The sequence below is a fragment of the Pseudopodoces humilis genome, chromosome 10 (genome assembly GCF_049639895.1).
Source record: "Pseudopodoces humilis isolate 2021_Gansu_Grassland_sample_001 chromosome 10, ASM4963989v1, whole genome shotgun sequence".
In the NCBI taxonomy this organism is placed as follows: domain Eukaryota; kingdom Metazoa; phylum Chordata; class Aves; order Passeriformes; family Paridae; genus Pseudopodoces; species Pseudopodoces humilis.
Window position 1 is genome coordinate 27,947,988 of NC_142209.1, and position 20,408 is coordinate 27,968,395.

The 20,408-nt window shown below is 39.2% G+C and overlaps 1 protein-coding gene across 10 annotated transcripts in view; it reads right to left on the bottom strand.

The window, feature by feature from the left end:
• Positions 1-20,408, bottom strand: part of DAB1 (DAB adaptor protein 1) — a 142,166-nt gene that overhangs the window by 82,795 nt on the left and 38,963 nt on the right. For all 10 annotated transcript variants that reach the window (XM_014250910.2, XM_088060582.1, XM_088060579.1 and 7 more), the window contains exon 2: positions 20,022-20,221. In XM_014250910.2, the coding sequence (XP_014106385.1) occupies positions 20,022-20,088 (67 nt within the window). In that variant the 5' untranslated portion in view covers positions 20,089-20,221. The remainder of the gene's footprint in view (positions 1-20,021; positions 20,222-20,408) is intronic.

The following is a 20,408-nucleotide window of genomic DNA, read 5'->3' on the forward strand; positions in this document are numbered from 1 at the left end:
ATTTTCTTTTATAAAACCAGTGTAGTTTATCTGCCCTTCAGTGATTTACAGGACAAACTACAGAACTTTTTATCAGATCATCAGAGACACCACCGAAGGACATTCACATGTGGGAAGACTGGTGCTCAGACAGACCAGTCCTTGTTCCTTTAACTGATGTTATTTAGTTGCTAAGAAGCAGAAAAGCCTGACTCTGGGTGTTGAGTCCATAATTTGACATCTTTGGATTTCCAAGATTTACATCTGTCATAAATATAAGAAACATGTGTCTTGGAAATCAAATATTAAAATGAGGGATGATACTGTGATGTGCTGCAGCGCAGGCAAATTGCTGTCATTTCCTGAGAGGTGGCAGCATTTCAGTGGTGGCTGATTGCTTTATTATTTTTGCATTCATTGCCCATCACTCATGTATGCAGGTTCATTTTCATTTTTAAAAAGTAGCTCTAAAATAAAATTCCAAAATGCACTGTTCACAATAGGCAGAGCGCACATGTGGTTTTTGTGAATTCCTCCTCTTTATTTAGTTTCAAACTTTGCACAGTACTTTGAGATGTGGGATAAAAAAGACACACATCCACCTCCATAGGCAGTATTTATAGAAGTGTACAGCATCTCCACTAATTTTGTGTTTCAATATGTCCAAAATATGTCCAGCAATGGAAACCTCAAAAAGTACATTAGCATTGCCACCTTCTTCTGTAGCAGGTTCTCAAAAATACATCTTAAATATACCTACTTACCTGCCCTTTCCATTCCAGAGAGAAGGAAGAAGGAGAGCAACATTTTCATTTTTTGGTGAAATAAACTAATGGAAAAATACCTGCCTACATCCTGCAAGGGAAGCAGCTGCTGACACACACTTTATTACCATCAACTGGAATATTCTCTGCTATCAATGTATTATCTCAGTGTGTTGTTTTTCATGGGAGTATCTTGATGTTAATCCCCCCTGTGTTTATCTGTTTACTGTTCAATAAGTTTTCCTCCTTGTACACTAAAGGTTTGCTGGAAACTTCCTGAAGCTCCTTGCTTGGATCAAGCTTTCTGTAGAAGAAGGCTATTTCTGTGCCCAACCCCACATTTTCCTCTGAATTTTATTTACTGCAAGAAGGGGAACTAAATAAAAAAACCAGTTCTATAAATACTACCCACACTGAGTATGAAAACACCAACAGCACAAGGCATGGCTTTTAAACTGTGGCTTTAAGAGAGCTCAAAGTCCTCTGACCTCGTTTTAAAAAGCTGGTGGCATTCCCCATATATGCAATTTGCTTTGATATCCTTGTCATTTGCTCCAAATCTTCCCTTCTTCTGCAACTGTGATCTCAATGTTGAGTATTTGATTTCTCTAAGTGCAGAGGGAAGCAGGAAAAGTGGTTTTCTATTCAGTGTGGACACACCTGATGGCAACAGTAACTCTGCATTGTGTGACTAACAGGAGCACTGGGCACAGACAGTTCTCAACCCTCATCAGACCTTTGAAGTCACTAATTCTCCCTTCTATACTGGATCCAAAGTATCTATATTAGTGGATGCACTGGAACTCCATAACCACATAGAGCCACTGACAGCCCAGCATTATTAAAAACACCTCCAAACCTTCCTTTGGTTTCCTAGACAATTTGAAAAGTTGAGGGAAGACTAAAGCCACCTTCAAGCTGCCATAATCCCTCTTTGTTAAGCAATCAATAACTGAAAATTATCCTCAGTCCAAGAGAAACCACTGTGAGGATCCTCCTCTCAGGTTATTTTCAATTCCATGGTAGCAAAAGGATGCTTATTTTCCTAACAGGTTTAATTCTAGAAACCTTCATGGAAAGTCTGTTAAGGAAAAATATGCACAGATAAACTTTTTCTCAGGCAAATAAATCTCAGACTACTGTTAGCAAGGATGGAAGTGTGAGATTGAGAGGGATATAATAAAGGAAGAAATAACTGAGGCCAGGCAGGGTAAGCCAGGTTTGCAGGAGGCATGAGAAACAGTCCTTGCACTTTTCTAGCAAAACCTCCCTAAACCAAGTAGGGGGGAAATCCCAGCAACAGGAGGCCCAAAAAAAGATAAGGACAAGGCAAATCAAAATACATGCTGCAGTTCAGTGAGGCTCTGACACTGCAGGAAAACAATGTATTTCCATCCTTGAAACAAAAATACCAGCGTGACTGGTGACCAGCCAGTGCATAAGTTGTGACTTCAATAACCACATCATGCTTTGTTTCAAGATTACAAAATGTAATTCATAAAAGTTAAGCTCTGGCTCTTTTCCATTAACTGCTCTGATCTGGCTCTCATCCTTGTAGCTCTGTTTATACACCTTCACCTTCTACTCTGCATTGCTGGTGCTGCTCTTCACCTGAAGCCTCTGGAAAAGCACTGCAGAAACATCATATTTAGACAGAAACAGAAAAAAATACTGTAATGATGCCAAAGAGCAGTAATTAAAGTGAGACAAATTAAATTGGGAAGCCGCTGAAAGACAATTTACATGAAGTAATGTCTTTCAGCCTACCTAAGAAAAAGAAGAATTTAAAGAGTTTTTCATTTAGGGATGTGGTTAATTATTGATAAAGGTAATTCCATAAAGCCTAACAGCTGTATTAGAGAAATCTTCTGCCTGTGTATTTGCACACACTGCAATGCCCACACTCTCAAAGTTACCTCTGGGCTGTAAGTTTTGATGGGGAAGTGAGGAAGAACAGAGATTTTTCAGGAATATCCCACTAAATCCAATTTGAAAAGGAAAAATTCTGATTTAGATTGAAACTATAAAAGGAGCTGAAGAAAACCAAAGTGTGGTGTGACTGGAGCTCCAACACTGGTGAAAAAATTCCCATTTGGGTGTATTTAGACTAAAAAGGATTCTCAACATGCAGGGGATGTTCCATATAAAGTGACACATTTAAGCAGATGTTTTCAAGACAATCACTCAGTTTAGGAAAAAATGCACCACTAAAAGTGCTTGATTCACTGCAAGAATATTTGTACATAGTTTAAGGAAATACCTGAAATTAAAGACCAGTTATTACAGCTAATTTGATTCAGCATTATAGCATTCCTCAAAGGGAGACAAGTCAGAAATACGGAACTGTCAGAGTTTCCTTAAAACTCAAGCATGATATAGCCTAAATCTGCCACACAGCTGAAAAAAAAAGTGTAAGAAAAATTAAAAAGAAACCTCAGAAAACAAGACTGACGTGATTTCTGTGTGCACTTTTTGGGACTTAAAGGAAAAAAAAAAAAAAAGGAAAAAAAAAGAAAAAAAAAAAGAAAAAAAAAGGCATTTTCTGCCAAAGTTGTTTGACGGAAGTTGTTCAGTCCCAAATTTCCTTTTTATCTGCCTTGGGCAGAATTCTCAATTTCCTACAAGCAGAGTCCAAAGTGGATTTGGAGGCTCACTGGCACCTCCGGAGCTGTGCAGATCCAACACCTGCCCCTGAAGCCGCCTGTCATTTTCCCCGATGCCACTGACACACTTTCTCTACTTTTCTCTCTTTGTTAACTCATAAAGGGAAAAGTGGAAAGAGAGCAGCTTCTGCTGCAGGCTGGATTCATTAGGAACGTCCTGGCACTGTGCTACCAAATGAAGGGAGGCAAAACTGCTTAAGAAATACCGTGAATATTTCTGTATTTTAATTGTGTCGCGCTGCATAATTTACCTGCGGGAGATGGAAATATTTACAGCCTTCCACGTGTTTACAGCAAGATGTACATCTTTATCAGAGATTGAGGGAGAATAAATGGGTCCAAAAGGAGAGAAGCAAAGGTTTATTTTTGTGAATATGGTCATGTAACAGGACATTGAAGAACCTGCACCAGCTCAGAGCCAGAAGTATTTACACACCTCCAACTCCAACAGCAGCTGGATTTCTGCAGCTGCTTTTCCTTTCTCCTCAGTAGCAATTTCCTTCAATTTCTACGAAAATACAAATGTTAGAGAAATTCCAATTTCCTCCCATTCCACAGCCTCTCTGCCTTTTTCACTAACAAAGAAAATCAAGTGCCTGTGTGCATAGCAGCTACTTGGGTGTTAAATCCTTACCTGCTCCTCTTCCAAAGCCCTTCCAACAAGGGGTTTGCCACATCTGTCTTACTGCCAGAAGATTTTCACAGCATTAAACTGCCACGTCTACAAACCACATTGCGTTGACCATCCTGAAAACTAAATACACCTCACATTGAAAGGTGCATTTATTCACATTTAAAAGATAACCAGAGAAATCACTGACATTAATTTATTTCCCTCCAAGAATCCTTCCTGACCCTGTAAGCAGCAGACCTGGAGTCACATATGTTTATTCTTACAGCCGGGGGACCAAAATCCCTTCACAATGACAAGATATTTAAAATCTCTCCTTCTTAGAGAGCCAGCTTTATTTCAGGCATCTTAAAGAGAAAAATCAGATTCCCTCCACAGAGTACTCAGTTAAGAGCCTGGATGTGGCTGATGCAGTGCCTAGACCCCAGCAGTAACTGGAATTTAAAGCTTTTAGCCAATCTGCATCTTTGCCTACACTGCAATATTTTGTGGGTTTCTCGTCTAGCTGAGTGGGGAAAAAACCCCAACCTTCATCTTGAGGATAGTGCTATTTTTTTCTAATTTTCCTTAATCTAAATGTTGTGCCATGGACAGGCAGCTGGGCCACCAATACCCTGAAACCACTGCCTTGTCCCCTGCCCTCAGCTACATCACCAGATCACTCACACGCTAATGAAAGTGTGTGAATAGATGATTTCAAAGTGTAGATTCCAGGAAAAAACATTTCCATACTGGTTTCAGCTAACAAAAACTGTATGTAATTTAAAATATTGTATCGGTTTGGTAACTTCTGGGAAATTTGTCTGCACTGATTTCAGCAGATTTATTTTGACACAACTGAGAGCTGAGCCCACCCCACTGAACGTGCAGATCTTTTGCACTTGCTCCAAAGCAGAGTTCCCAGCAAATTTGCTTTAAGTGGGGCAGCTCTAGCAACCTAAAAAAGTAATCCTCTCCTCCTAATTTCCCACAAGAGTGTGAAGATTTTGTGGTAGGTTTCTGGATTACAGGAAATCTCCCTGAATAATCTTCACCCTGAGCTTAATGAATGACAACACACATCAGACAGGAGCCAGACTATCCTGAATATATCCTGTAAACTGTCCTCTGATTAATCCACTACCTCAAAAGTCAAATTAGAGATGAGATTTTACAGGAAGATATTTATTCCCCACATCTTTCTTTACAGGAAACAGCTTCTTCCTTTAAGTCAAAATCCTTAATCATGAAGTGATGTTTGTGTGCCTAATTTCGTAAAATCTCTGAGATCAGAGAAACCCCAAGTGCAAGGTTGGTTTGACTTTTCCTGCCAGCATCTGGAATGCAGCAATTCAGCATCTGGAAAGGTAAAAAACACTCACTGGAGCCAGTGGTGATGCTGGCCAGTAAAAAGAGCAACCTGGATAGCACGAAACCGAGGCCCACAGTCAAGATAACTTCAAGTTGTTCGATACTGATTCAATATTAAAATCCTCTTTGTTCTACTAAAGTCAGAATGAAATATTTTTATGTATTTTGAGCCTTATTAAAACCTATTCTTCCTTTTTAAAACAAAACTTAATTGAAACTAGCTAGAAGAAGAAAGCTTCATTTATCACAAAGTGACATTTTGTAATTAAAATACAGTTCAGAACAAAATGTTTAGCTGCAAAGGCGTGAATTTTCCCTTCTTCACCGTTGCTGCCAACTTGCTATTATTATGAGTGCAGTTAGAATCAGAAAACTGGCTCTTGCTTCTTTTCACTGAAAATTAACTGGAAGGAAAGCAGGGATTGTTTGTCTAGAAACAAGATGCCAACTTTTTCTCTCTTTCAGGCATGGTGGAGATGCGTGACCACGCGCTGAGCTCTGTGGGGCTGGTCCAGGCATGGTAACTAGGGAAAAGTAATTAAAAATAGCAACAATTCCTTCTCCTTTCTTACTCCTGCTTCCTTGAAGGCTCCATTTTCAGGTCAACTTATCTTTTATTGGCACAGGTCCTCCTTGTGACTTTCCTCTAAACATACTCATGAGTTCACAAGGCTTTTCACAGACAGCAGTGTCCCAAAATCATTCTGGGAAATCTGGAAGTTTCAGCTGCAGAAGGTTAAGAGCAGGAAAGAAGCATCATGTTATGGAGAGCTGGCTACCAACCTGACCATTCTTAAATTCCTGTATGTAGGTCTCTAACAAAAGAATCAGGTTGGTTTTAGCATGGAATCTTTAGAATTTTAATTTCAGAATGGAAAAATGAAAATTAAAGATTCCATTCCAAAATGAAAACTGCACACAGTGCACATGAGCCCTGTCTTTTACATTCACTTCTTGTGCCTAAAATGCTGAAAGGACTCTGATTTTAATAACTATAACCTGTTGTAAGCTGGAAACCCAAAGCTGACTGGCAAATTACTTTGAGATATACCAAGTCCTTCATTCCTTTTCCTAAAACAACATTCCACGTGCTAGGAAAATCTCTGTGTCTATGCACAGCAGAAATAAATACAAACCTTCCCACAGAGGCACAGAAAATGTATAACAACTCCTCTAAGCAAAATGGAAGATAGAACAATCATTTCCACTGCGCCTTCCACTTTGAGACACAAATAAAAGGAGCAGAATTTGGTTTCAAAACCTGCCAGTGAACTCAGAGTGATGAAAACATCTTTGCTCCCCTCACAAAGTGAGCGTGCTCCCAGGGCTCTGAAATAGGTTAATACCGTGATTACAGCATTTGCAGAGGTTGGCAATGCTGCTCCAATCTCCTGCTGTACTTAAGACACCAAATGAATAAAAATGGCTCTGGTACAAAGGTTAAGTACATTAAAGAAGAGTCACATGAAGCTTTAGCCACACCTCTGTTAGACACAAGAAATAAAAACCTGCAGGATCCAAAGGCTCGAGATACTCAGAGTGAGTCAATGCTTTCTGCACCATCTTCCCATCTCTAACACAGCTTGGGAGGTTTTTTAAAAAGAGAGCACAAAGAGCCACCTCCAGTCACACAATGAATCCAGTGCTTTGGTTGAGTGTTGGGATTCCCTGCCCTTGGAGTGATCCAGTTCCCTTTCTAAAGTGGTGTGTGAAAAAACACCATCAGTTGGAGGTGTTCCACCACCGCCAACCCAAGCTCTGGCCCAGCTGTGCATTCACTGGGACAAGGCTGTTCCAGCTGCACTCCAGACTCTCACATCTAATGGCTGAATTCCAGACTCAAAGCTGACATTTTCATGAAATAAAAGTGTTTCCCTCAACAATTTTGACTTAGCATCCACTTAATACTACTCACTGTTAGGCTTGGGATGAGTAAATGTGTAAATTAATGTATCTAAGCAGATGAAACTCTGATGAATAGGAACATATTGATTATGAAATCTCAGACCTCCAAGCCCTTCACACACAGCAGATCAAATGAAGACCCTGCTCCAAATGCTGGCAAAGGAACTTTCAGAGGTGATGCACTTGGAATATTTTACCGTGGTCATAGCAGCATAAGCATATTAATGTTTTCTAGATATGAGAGTCTGGCTGACTAAATACCCATACTCCAGGGATGCTTAGTTTCTATAAACAGCACTGGCAAGAGGGACTGCTTGTGCTATACACTTACTGATTAAGGTAATTCACTTTTGAGTGTAAAACTACTAAAACTACTTTTGTAGGAGAAAACACCCAGTCCCTTCTTTCAAGTCTGTTGGTTTTTTTTTCTCCTCACAGACCCCCATTTTCAAATCTTTCCGCTTGTCAGTTCTGAGTAACTTGGTAAAAAAAATGGTATCTAAAGGGTTTTGAGTTTAATGCAGGCCAATAATCTTGAATATTTTAAAGCAGCTAGAAAGAAGCTTAACCACACATTTCAGCAAGTCCAAAGAGACATAATTTCAAAGGTATTTAGAGCTAGTGCCTCTTTATTTTCACATCCCAGGCTTTTAGAACCTTTGCTCTAAACCTAAAGGGGAAATTTTCCCCCTTTGAACTGGGTTACTTCAAATGAAAACTTCATTACTAACCTTAGAGAATTCAGTCTCCTCCAAACATCATCTGCTTTGAGAGAAAAAAGTAAATCAGCTTGTGTTTGGATATAATTAGTGTGAAATGACAAAATCTGGCCTGCAGAGGTTATGGGGCATTAACAAAAGATGATGTTGTTATAGTTTAGACTTATCTGCTGGAGATAGCCTGTGTGGAACAGAGAAAGGAGAAAAAAGAAGAAAACACAGACTATGCAAGGCTGCCTTCACAAAGTTCATCTGATGGTCAGTGAACTCACACAAGCTTCAAGTTACATTCCTGAAGATAACTTCACATTCCTGGAAAAACACATTATGAGATGCTCCTTTGGTGTCTTTTCCCCCATCTCATTCTCTAACCAGAGCATTGTCTTGCAATCCAGCAGGGGAAAACAATGTCTCATATTCACCTCACAAATATAATAAAACTTGAAAGTCCCCTTTGATAACTTCAGTCAAAGATGTAGCTCTGACTTTCCTACTCTTGTGTTGGCCAACAGTTCCAAATTACTTTCCTCTTTATGAAATATTCAAAACCAGATTAAATGTTGACAGAACCTCCCAGGAAGCTGAACTGTGAGTAAATGGTGAAAAACAACTTACTTTTCACAACTTCAAGGCTTCCTATTTCCTCTGTTGTGAACATTTTACTACAAAACTGGATTCCAGTAGTAAATATCAGGCTGCTTGTAACAAATGACATCTTTATTTGTCAATCTTAACAGGTAACAGGAAACATATTTTCCTTAGTGTGTTTATAGAAGTGCTTACTGCACCTTTAAATTTGCACTGATTGCTTCATTACCAAAAGCATGCAAATCTTCCCTCAAAAATCCTTTTTCTGTAATTATATTTTGTCTTAAAAACAGAGGAGTTTAATACAAAGACACAAAGTATTGCGTATCAACACACAATAATTTCATACTAAAAATCCAATATCTGAGTGCTCCATGGACATTTAACCCCAAATAATTGGTTCCACCACAAGATTAAAAATACCCAAACCCAAACTTCCTCTTTATCTTTATAATCTTTTCAGTACACCAGCAGTTTATGCACTGAATAGAATATGAGGAATTACTGAATTAAGAAATTACTGGAGAGAGTTTACTAGGTTTTTAAATATATTAAATATATATTTACTTTATCTTTACTTGCTTAAATGACCATGTCCCTGAAAATGGCTGTGGGATAATTTAAAATGAATGAATAGTGAAATTAAGATAAAATCCTAAAGGTTTTTAAACACAATAAAGGTTCACTGCTTCCATGAGATCTGACCCAGGATCCTTGTTGCTCTCATTAAATATGTCTGCAGAAAAAAAAACCCAGTCATGAACCTACAAATTAGTATTAAAGTGAGCTTTCAGGTTGGTAGGACTCCTTTCAAGCTATTGAAAACACCCAAGCCATGTTTGTTTCACTGAAGTGAATATCTAGCACTGAGTTTCCACTCACACTTGTCTTGTGGGGAATGACTGGGCTTAAAAAGAATTATTATTAATTAGCATTATCCTGGACTTCGTTAACATATGCACATGCAGATGAGCTTCGAAGTATGGGCCTTTCCATCATTTTAGAGTTAGATAATCTCTAATAAACCTCAGTGTCATTAAAGATAGTTCATCCCCTCAGCTCTAACCCTGGTATCATGTTAAGCATCGGCATCTCAACCAACTCTCAGTCTCTTCTCAGTTATTCCTCTGCCAAAATAATCCCTCCCAAATCCTGCTCTGCACTCCTCTGAGGGCCTGCACTGATGTCCAGTCATTCACACTATTCATTTTAAACTTATTTCACAGGTATATATGAATTTTTCTAAGATGTAAGGATTTTAGCTTTAGATTCCATCAATAGCCACACATTCACATTCAGGCTGGGGTGTCATGCAAACAAAGCAGGCAGCTCCATCCTGAGTGCCAAGCACAGAGAACAGCCCCAAATGGAGCACATTCCCTGACCACTGTCCTTCCATTCACTGAGCAGGACAAAGGTCTCCAGGAAACAGCAAGATGAGCTCAGCTCATTAAAAACTGTATGAAAATGTGTATCCTGAAGGGATGTTAAATGAGGCTTACACAGGCAACTTTGAGGCTCTGCTTCCTTAGAATTTTAGTGCTTAACCTTAGAGCCCTGGCATTTCTTTAATGCAATTAAACAGAGGCACAGATATAATGTATTGCTTTAGCTATAGTCTAGCACAGGGAAAGAAAATAGGCAAGAGACATAAAGAATTCTGTAGGTAGCTTTCATTTTGATCTCCAGTTTCTCTCGAGCACTGCCATCCTTCTGACACCACAGCAGAGGCTGTGTTCATCCAATTTTACTTTGGAGGGCTGGTAACATGATTTTTAAAGAGACATTTCAGATAGGTGCATTTTTTAAGAAAGAACTATAAACCATAAACATCCTACACTAGTAAACAGAGCAAACACTGAACATACTAGGTACTCATGTCAATATTAAACTTAACCATGGCTCAGTACAGAGTACACCCAAATTCTCTGGTGCATTTCATTCACTTCATGTGACTTTGGACATTTGAATTCAATTTAAAACTTACACAGGCAACACAAGATTGCAATAAATAAAAAAAAGAGTGGTTCATCCAACTACTACTGATGTTTTTGCCTTCCACCTAGTTATCAGCACATTATTGTGACGTGTGAATATTACCCTCTTATTACTTTCAAGACAATTTTTTATTTAAAATGAAATTAATAGCTAACCTCAAAAGACTGAGCTTAATTTCATTTCACTCCCTGAATCATCCTTTTCACTACACAATTCTCCCTCTAACTAAACTAAGAGCATAAGAGGTGTAATTATAGATCACAGATTAGCTGTTCAGCATTTGCTGGTGGTTGAAGCGGGGTAGACATTAAAGTTGGCTCCAGAGGAAGCTGCTGATCGTGTCACTTGTAGAAGAATCTGCTGTGAAATGTTAATATTTAGAAGTCAAGGCTGCAGCTGTCTGTGGTTTTTGGACTACTTTGCAGGATATCCTGTGGCCACTGGAACCACTGCCAGGAGGATCTGGGAGAGGAAAAATCCTCCCAAACCCTGCAGTCCACCAGATTCAGGTACCTCCCAAGGAAGATGCTGGAAACACAACCATGCCAATTTCTTTGGTTCCACTCCTAATGACTTTTGTGTTGATGGAGCAACAGCTTCTTTGCTTCCCTGACTGCCCCATCACAGAGACCACACACCATTCCCACCTCCACTTCAAACTTGATCTACTTGGAGCAAGGAAAGGCAGTTTTGGGACTCAGCAGCCGAACAACAATTTGCCCTACTTCTCCTGTTTGTAATGTTGTTTTGCAGCAGTCAGTAATGCTGTCTCTGGGAAATGGAAGTGAAAGCTACTCTGTTCTTGTCAGAATAATAATGGATATTGTGTTGGCAACTGCTCTCCTGCATTGCACAACTGCATAAATAAAAGGAATTGGGAAAAGCCAATACTGGAGTAAATAAAGGGGGTAAACTTGCTTGCTTGCAAGTAAGTGATAACTGGGTTTGGTGTTTCAGCCTGGGCAGTGAGAACAGGATAAACATGGTGTCTAAATCAGAAGTGATTTCAACCCCACTGATCCTCTGTGGAGAGAGGCTCTGGGGAGAGGCTCTGGCTGCTCAGGAGACTCAAAGCAGAAACCTTCTGAGAGGCTGAACATCTCCACATGAGGTTTTACAGCCAGAACCAGAATGAAGATGGCCTTTGGAAACTCTCAGGTTTAGTTCAATACTGCCCCCACTATTGTTGCAAGGAGCAGGAAAGATGCCAATGAGCATTAAAGTACATCCCTTTCTTTTTCGTACAAAAGACCCCCACAAACACATTACTTAGTTAAGCAAACAAAACACTGTCATATATGCAAAACCAAGCAAATGTAAAAACAGAGAAATGCTCTTTCTCCTGTCCTTTTGCTAACAACTAGCTATAATATATAACAGTGTTTAGATAAAAATAATACAAATAGGATGTCATTATTTCTGAGGACATGTTTATCTCTAATTCACTTTCAAGAGAAATGTTGTACCTCACAGAATCACAGAATAGGCTGAGTTGGAAGGGACTCACAAGGAAAACTCTTTCTACCACTGGACAACACAAATACATTTTATACATCTATAATATATTACCTTTATTCTGGAGGATCAATAACGTCCCTATTGATCCTATACATAGAATCATGCATGAGGATCACAGCCACATCTTTTCTTTACTCCTGAGGAGCACAGTGAATGTCTGCCATGACATATTTATTACAGGAAGTCTGAGCCTATTACTTGGCCAAATTCCCTACATATTTCTTTGAGCTCTTAAAGAGGAATGTACCACAAGGCATGAATGAAGGGCTTACAATTTCTGTAACAGTATTTCAAAATGGCACCAATTCTGTGGGTGAGTTTTTCTTAACCAGAAGTGGTCAGATTAAGGAGACAGTTATTTTTCAGCTAAAGTTCTTGTGACTAATATATACATATATACCTTAATAAACACTTCTAATTCAAGCTGCTTAAATACACAAACCAAACCCTGCATGTGTCTGTTAACTTGTGCATTCCTCCACAGCTTTTTCTTCACAAGCTGATTAATGAAATTACTGTGATGTCAACACTGAGAGAGTGAAACGTGCTGGTTAAAGCACAAAATAAGAAACAGGATCCTCGGATTACACACCAAGCTCTGTCCTGATTTGTGCTGTAATCTTTGGAAAGTAATTGAGAGATGAGCACTGGCTTTTGATGCGAGGATCTAACCAACTTTGAAATCAATTTACATTTCCCCCACATGTACATAGTCAAGAAAGCTCATGATTTTCAATAAATTACAGAAAATTATATGGGACTAATTTTCCTTAGTAATATGAAGAAGTATACACTGCAATAATGTGGACAGCAATGCTAAGTGTTATTTGTTTATTTCAGGGAAAATTAGTTAGCAATTTAATACTGGGATTGAGCTAATATTCCAAATTTACTTCTTTTTTATATACCTTCAGCAAAATGGGAGCAGTTATCAACACAGCTGATACCTCTAATCTGAATTACACAATGAGGAACACTTTACTGCATTTTATGGGAAATTCTGCAAATAATAATAATATTGATGGAAAAGGCAAAATGTTTCAGAAAATTACAAATGCCCAAATGCACATAGAGCAACATGCTGACAGAAATGTTATTCATCAATATTTATTAGGCAAGAAAATATCTCTGGATGAAGAATACTACAAAAACATCATCACCAACAGTCTTGTCCCTGTAGAATATTTCTCTGTGAGCCATATTAGGAAACTTCTACTAATCCAAACCTCTGGAGGTATTTTAGCTACTAATCTGGATGAATTAGGTCACTCCTACTCAGTTATTCATTACAAAATAGAATTTTCTTCCCTGAACTCTCTAAACAAAAGTTTCCATTCACGAAAGTTCTAAAATTAATTTTGAAATTTTCCTGAGAGTCTTTTCAATGACTGCAAGCAGAGAAAAAGTTTCACTGAAAATTAATTTATTTGCCTGTTTAGAAGTTCTATTTCTTTATCAGCCCTAGCCCCACTTTCTCCATATTTCAGTCAAATCTCAGAGGTAATTTTAGAGCATAAGAGGACGAAGCCAGAAACAAGGTACAGCACAGGCCGAAGTGGATGCACAAGTGATGCTCCCAGCTCCCAGTGCAGAGCCAGCCCTGGAGCACAGCAACACCCACCTGTACCCAGGGGCTGTGCCATGACTCAAATCCTCTCTGGAATATGCACTGCACTGAGCTCCTGATGACTACTTTAAACTGAAATGTTTAGATAACTGTTAAAACATTCAGAATTGTAACAAAAGCTCGTTGTTCTTAATATTCAACAGATTATTGATTGTTCTGTTCTGCTGAGGAGCAGCAAAGTAACACCAGCCTCAACTTAAGTTTAGGCAGATTTCCCTCAATTAAAAGCAACAGTAAACATCATATCTGCGACAAGAGACAACATCCATCACCCCCAAAGAATCCTTCAATTAACAACCACAGACCCCCTTTGGTACACGTATTTAAAACAGAATTCATGAGCTCTCTAATTGATGATAGCCTACTGGATAACCCTTGTTAATTATAGCTACACAATGCCAAAATTAATGATTTTCCCACCCCCTTTCAACTTGAGAATGAATTCATAACTTATATCAACTCACAAAAGATGTGCAATTAATATTGTCAGTAATAATTTCACAAAAGAGATTTGTTAAAGGCAGGCACGTGGACACAATTAGTGTATCAATTAATGTTGCTGTTACTTGATCTATAAATTATTGAAAAACTCATAGCTACTGCAAGGAAACAAAGCAAATCCACTCCCAGTCAATGAAAGAAGCTCCTATGTTCATTATTCATTAGATCAAATTTAAATTTTGCTGGATCCTGTGAATCTTAGCCACATAATCTGAAAAATAAACAAACCTATACCAATGTGATATCTTGAAATGCCTCATTACAGTGATGATGCTTTAACAGTTGGTAGTTTCTTTTAAAAAGTTAATTCATTAAAAAAAGTAATCCACCATCACTGTTCATAGCACTGATTAATTTAAACTGAAGTTCCAACCTGGAAACACAGCTGCAAAACCTGCTCCAAGATTTCTGTGAGCAGAATTGTAACTTTTACATCAGAAAACCATCTTTACATCAGAAACTTTACTTTTACATCAGAAACCTCCATTCCACTCCTGAGCTTAGCAATGATTCATGCAAAGACTGGACTCAAATGAGGTCTAAGAAGCCCGAAACAGGACTAGGGTAGCATTAGGCACCCATGATGAAAAATGACAATGACAAAACAACCTCGTTTAAAGGCCTCCTATCCCCAAAGGCTTTTAAACTAACTAGGTAGGTCCTGTTTGATCTTAGTCTGACTAGAGTTTTGCTCCTGGGGATGCAAAGGTTTTCCTTTAGATAGTTAGACAGACCCCAGCCTCTCATTAGTGCTTAAAAGACCCAGGAAATAGATGTGGCTCTGCCACAGGCCCAGTCCACACGCAAATGGTCCCTCAGCCACTGCTTTCCTTTTAATCAGCAGTCAGGAGAGATAAAATGGGACAGTTAAGCTTTTTGCTGTCGTGATCCCAAGAGGATGAGACTCAGATCTCCCACCTCCAAGCCAGCTCTGCCACGCAAACCCCCCTGGTGTAAACTCCTCACCTGGCATGAACCAGCCCCCCGCGCGCAGCCTGCTCTCGCTCTCCCTCCTGGAGCAGGGCTTGGGCACCTGGAAATCCATCCAGCCACGACACTGCCCAGCTCTGGGTGAGGAGAGGACCTCCAGCTCCAGCAGAGCACGTCCCACCCTCTCTAAATGTCCCATTCCTACTGGCTGGGTGCAGCAATCCCTGGCTTGGCGCCCTGCCTGCTCTGAGAGCTGCTCCCAGATGTCACGTGCTTCCCACACGCTCTGGAAACCCATTAAAGAAGGGAATCTCACCCAAGGGGATCTGAGCATCGACTGTCATCATGCTGGGTGTCAACGTGCCCAAGCTCCTCTCTGAATCTGCTTCCATTTTTTACAAGTCCCTGTCATGTTGAAAATTGACTCGGGAGTCTTACGATGGGGGATGCAATGAGAGATGGAACTGCAGAACAAGGCCCAAGCTTCAAATAGAAAAATTACAGAATTTAAGTGCAAGAGGAAGAGATTAAATCTCTAGAAAAGTCCCCTGGCCTACCCTAAGCAGACACAGATCTGCACTGAAATCTGGTAGCCTGGCTCACTTCTTTACTGACCTCCCGATTTCAATTTTTCTGTTCAGCTAGTTTTGCAAGAAGGGATTTTCCCAGGCACTTATCAGTGTGAATTCAACATCAATGCAACACATTTCCCCCAGAGAGGTTCTAAATCAATTTTAATTCCGATAGGCTCGAGTAAATGTTTTCAATTTGATTCAATAATCTATACACACTTATAACAAGGCTTTTCCCCCATGTACTACAAGACAAACATGGTTTATGTTTCTAACAACTCTGGCTAGTAAAAAAAATCTAATTTCCTATCCTGAACAATACAAATACACAATCTTTATTCACTTCTTAATGAACTGGATAAACATAAACAAACAAAATAAAATCAGCATTTAAAAGCATTAGTTATATCATTAATTCTCTAAATGCTTCTTAAAGAACACATGACTTTTGGCAAACTCACCAAAAAAAAAAAAATTATCACCAAAAGAAGTCCCCAAATTGAGCTTTCTAAATCTTCTGAGAATTTTTCACAATTTCCACTTAGAGAGCAACATGAAACCTCTCCAGGATATCTTTTAAAATGTGAGCAAGTTCTCAAAAAAAGATAATTACAAGGAAGTTACCAGCAGATTTCTGCAAGAGCAGCATGAAGAGTAGGGCTGGAGGTGGGGGTGGCAGAAATATAATCTCCTCTAATAACACCTAGTGCACTTTAAGCCTGTGAAATGGAATAAAGTGCAGGAAGGAGGGCTCTGGAGGCCAGGGGGAAACACTGGTCCTCAAGGGTCAAGGAGCTTCACAGCACAGGGAGGAAAAAGTGACAATCTGGAGAGGAAGGAAGGTGCCTGGCTCACCTCTGCTCCCACAAGGGTATTTCCAGGTCAGTTGAAATTCCATCCTCTCTGCCAGGAATATGACCAGGAAGCATTTCTAGAGCCCACCCAACCCTGGATCCATCAGATCAATACGAACTGAATAAAAGGAAAAAATTTGTACCTGATTTTTCAATAGCCCGCTTCTAAGGTTATCCAGGGTGATGAGGTTATCACACAAAATTACAGTCTGATATGATCATGTAAATATTGAACTTACCCACAGAAGATCAGAGCTCCTCAGCTGTGATTCTGTGCAAACAGCAGCTTCAGAGAGCGTTTTGTATTTAAGTTCTTGTCCTGACTGTGGTGACAACCCTTCAGTGCTGAACAGGACACTGCCTCACAAACCAGCTCAGATGACAGTGCAGACACTGCAGAGCTGGCTATAAGCAGAAAGCTCATGGCTCTAAAAGCACCATGCCTAAAGAGAAGTGTTCCAAAGGGAACTGCTTTGCATGTGACTACAGAGTTTCCTCTGTGCTCCCAGCACATCAAAGAAATATTTGGTGAAATCTTTGCACGAGCATTGTCATTCCTTTGCAGCACAAATCAAACTATTTCCCTGTCACCCAAAAGCCAGCAGTCTGTGCAACAGAGCCTAAAAGCAGTTACATTAAATCCTAAAGGAACTTCACACATTCCACCCTTCTGGCAGGGCGTTAGTCCATCCCAGCAGCAAGACTTTGCATTCAAACTCACTAAATACCACTAGAATCCTCCTGGATTTTTTTCTAACCTGTCCAGGTTATTAAATTGTTAACTAATGACATCACAGTGGCTTTAACCCAAGGTTAAAGGTAGGCACTATTACCAGAAATGTACAAGTCATTGCTTTCTTTTTGGCCATTGTACATCAGTAAGAACTGCTCCCATTTATCTGACACTTTATGCTGTTCTATATCCATACACCTTATAAATCCTAGGAATTAGCCTTGGTTTTATTTCAACACTCCAAATAAGAAACACTACCTCACTGGATGAAGAGTATGTAAGATTTAGCTGGGTCTACACAGAAGATTCAGGCTGAGATCAGGAAAGAACCCAGTCCCGTGCTCCAACTCCACACTAATCCTCATCTCCTTTCAGACACCTCAGACCTCCAGAGTGGGATATGGATGTGGGACAGACATTCCATGCAGTGCTGTGAGCTGCAGAAGGCAGGAGAACTACCAGAACAGCAGATAATATAGCGAAAGAGACCTGTCCCTGCTCTGGATGGAGAAGGATGCACAGCTTTTCCAGAAGTGCAACACAACACTGGAAAAATGTGAGAGCTGAAATTTCTGTTTATACAGCAAAGACTTATTTCTTGGGAATACTCAGTTCCACTGTATAATCAAACTCATTGATTAGCAACATCAGAAACTTCATGTTAGCACTTGCTACCTGCCACTGCTCATAGTTAATGAACTTGGGAAAAAAAAGGCAAAAAAATCCCTGTTTTTCACCTGTCCATCACTCCCACTATACAGAGGAGGGCTCCTTTGTTGGAACGCAGGGAAATGCATACAACTCAATGACAAGTAAATGAGCACACCACGTTTCTTTTGACTCTGTTTCTGTGGGATTTGAATAGCAAACAGTGTGTGCATTGTGTACCTCGTCTGTGTGAAGCATTCACTGCTCCAGCCCTGGGGTGGCTGATGGGATCGGATGCACGGCCAACGCTGAGCCAGAATAATCCTGGGGATGTGCCACTACCATTCCCTGTCCCTTCCAGCTCTCCAGACACTCACATCACTGCCACACAACGTATTTTATACTCCCCTTCAGCACTGAAGGTAATTGTCAGAATTTCCATTTGGAGTATAGAATCAGATTTTGGGCAGAGAAGTGTTCAGTTATTGTGATTTATGGAAATGTTTTTACAAGTTGGATGCTGAATATTTTATTAACATAAACATCAAGTTCCTAAAAGAGTTGCTTGCTTGTTTCAAAAGTTCCAGCCTCCAGCAGAAGAAATAACATAGGAGACACACATCAAAAAGATGTTATCCATATTGCAAAGAAATGGCATTTTTTAATTTCCTGTCTGCCCCCAAAAACTAAATGATCATACAACCAAAGACTTTAACTTTATTTGCCTTAAACATCTTAGATCACATTCTCATGTACATCAAAGTTCCCCTTCTCTTGCCTTTCCAAATTGCAGCTTTTTTATCTTAAATGAATCATTTTTGATTTATGAGTGCAGGCCTAGAGCAGTCATAAGGTTTTTAAACCATCTTCCTGAACAAACACTTGAAATTTTTTAATTGCTGTGTCTTCTACAAACCCTAGGATAAAGATTTCTGATACAAAAGCCAAAGGGAACACAAGGCCTTAGTAACTGTTTTGGTAGAATTGCTGCAGGAAATGGTATTGCTGCCCAGCAGTTCAAGTTAATTACGAGTAAAATCTGTGTTATACATATATAAGCAAAGATGAGATTTTGTTTGTCTTAGAAAAATGAAAAAAAACCCTCAGCAGTAAATGGCTAAATTACACATCCCCAGAAAGAAACAGAATGACAAACTCCAAAGCTCATATGAAAGTTCCAATCTTGCTGTGTCAAGTATTAAAACTATTAAGTACGATTATTTTCTTTTTGTTTTACTTTTTTATTTGACTAATTCCTAATAAATCTGTTTTCAATCTCAATTTCACGTGTAGGTTTAAAAAAATAGCCAAATATGGCTACACAGAACAACTACCACTGGAATTCAAGGTCTTGGGCTCCAAGCTCATCAGTATTTAAAACCATAAGCAATAAAAACAGTAATAAAAATGTAAGGAGAAAAATTCCTACTAAAAATCTTTAAGCAAGCATAAGCACCAAATTCATATGGTCCCATTTCTCACACTTAGCACTCCTAAGAACTGTTGTATGGTCTGAGGCAACATTGTAAATACAAATATGAACTAATCCAACCTTGTAAATACAAATATGAACTAACCCAACCTTGTAAATACAAATATGAACTAACCCAACCTTGCATTTCTCCACAGCTTCTCCATAATTTTGAGTTTTAATTAATCTCTCCACAGATTGCTACCGAGTTCTCTAACTTCACAAAGTGTCAGTAAAATTCAAATTCCAGGAACAGTAAAAGTATTTATCAGCAGAGAAAGAGAAAAGTGATCTTTAGTTAAGTAATTTTAAGAGCTGTATACCTCTTTGTGAACAATAAATATTAGGCAAATATTTTTCTTGTATTTCAAGACATATTTCAATAGGATATATTTTTTATGTCAGAGAATCAAACCCCGTATTTCTGTACCAGACTTCCACTGAGTTTAACAAATCCCACTTTCACTGAGCACACAGATAACAGAAGAGCCACAGATGTGCCAAAGGTGGCTGATGTAGGAGCTGATTAAAGTACAAAACACACACAAATAAAGAGAAATGAGTCACTACCTTTCTTTTTGGAGTCTTTCTTTGTGCTGGTTTTAACAGCCACTTGAAGTTCTGTCTCAGTTGACATCCTATATCCTTAGTCCTCTTCACACAGATCCAGGATCTCGGTCAGGCTCATTTAGAACGTCTCTCCAAGAGAATAATTTAGCCTTTCAGATACTATAACCCAAACAGTTCATCTCATTCACTCCTTTCGAGTGCTGTTAAGGAAGGAAACAAAAAGGAACAGTCATTTTCTGGGTTTAAAACATGAAAAGAAAATAAAAAAGCCAAACCATTGCAAGGGAGAAACACATAAAGTTCTCCATCTACTGAGCCAAGTGTCCACGATTTTAGATGCTTAAACACAGTTATCTGTGACTACCTCAAACATCTATATTTGAGATA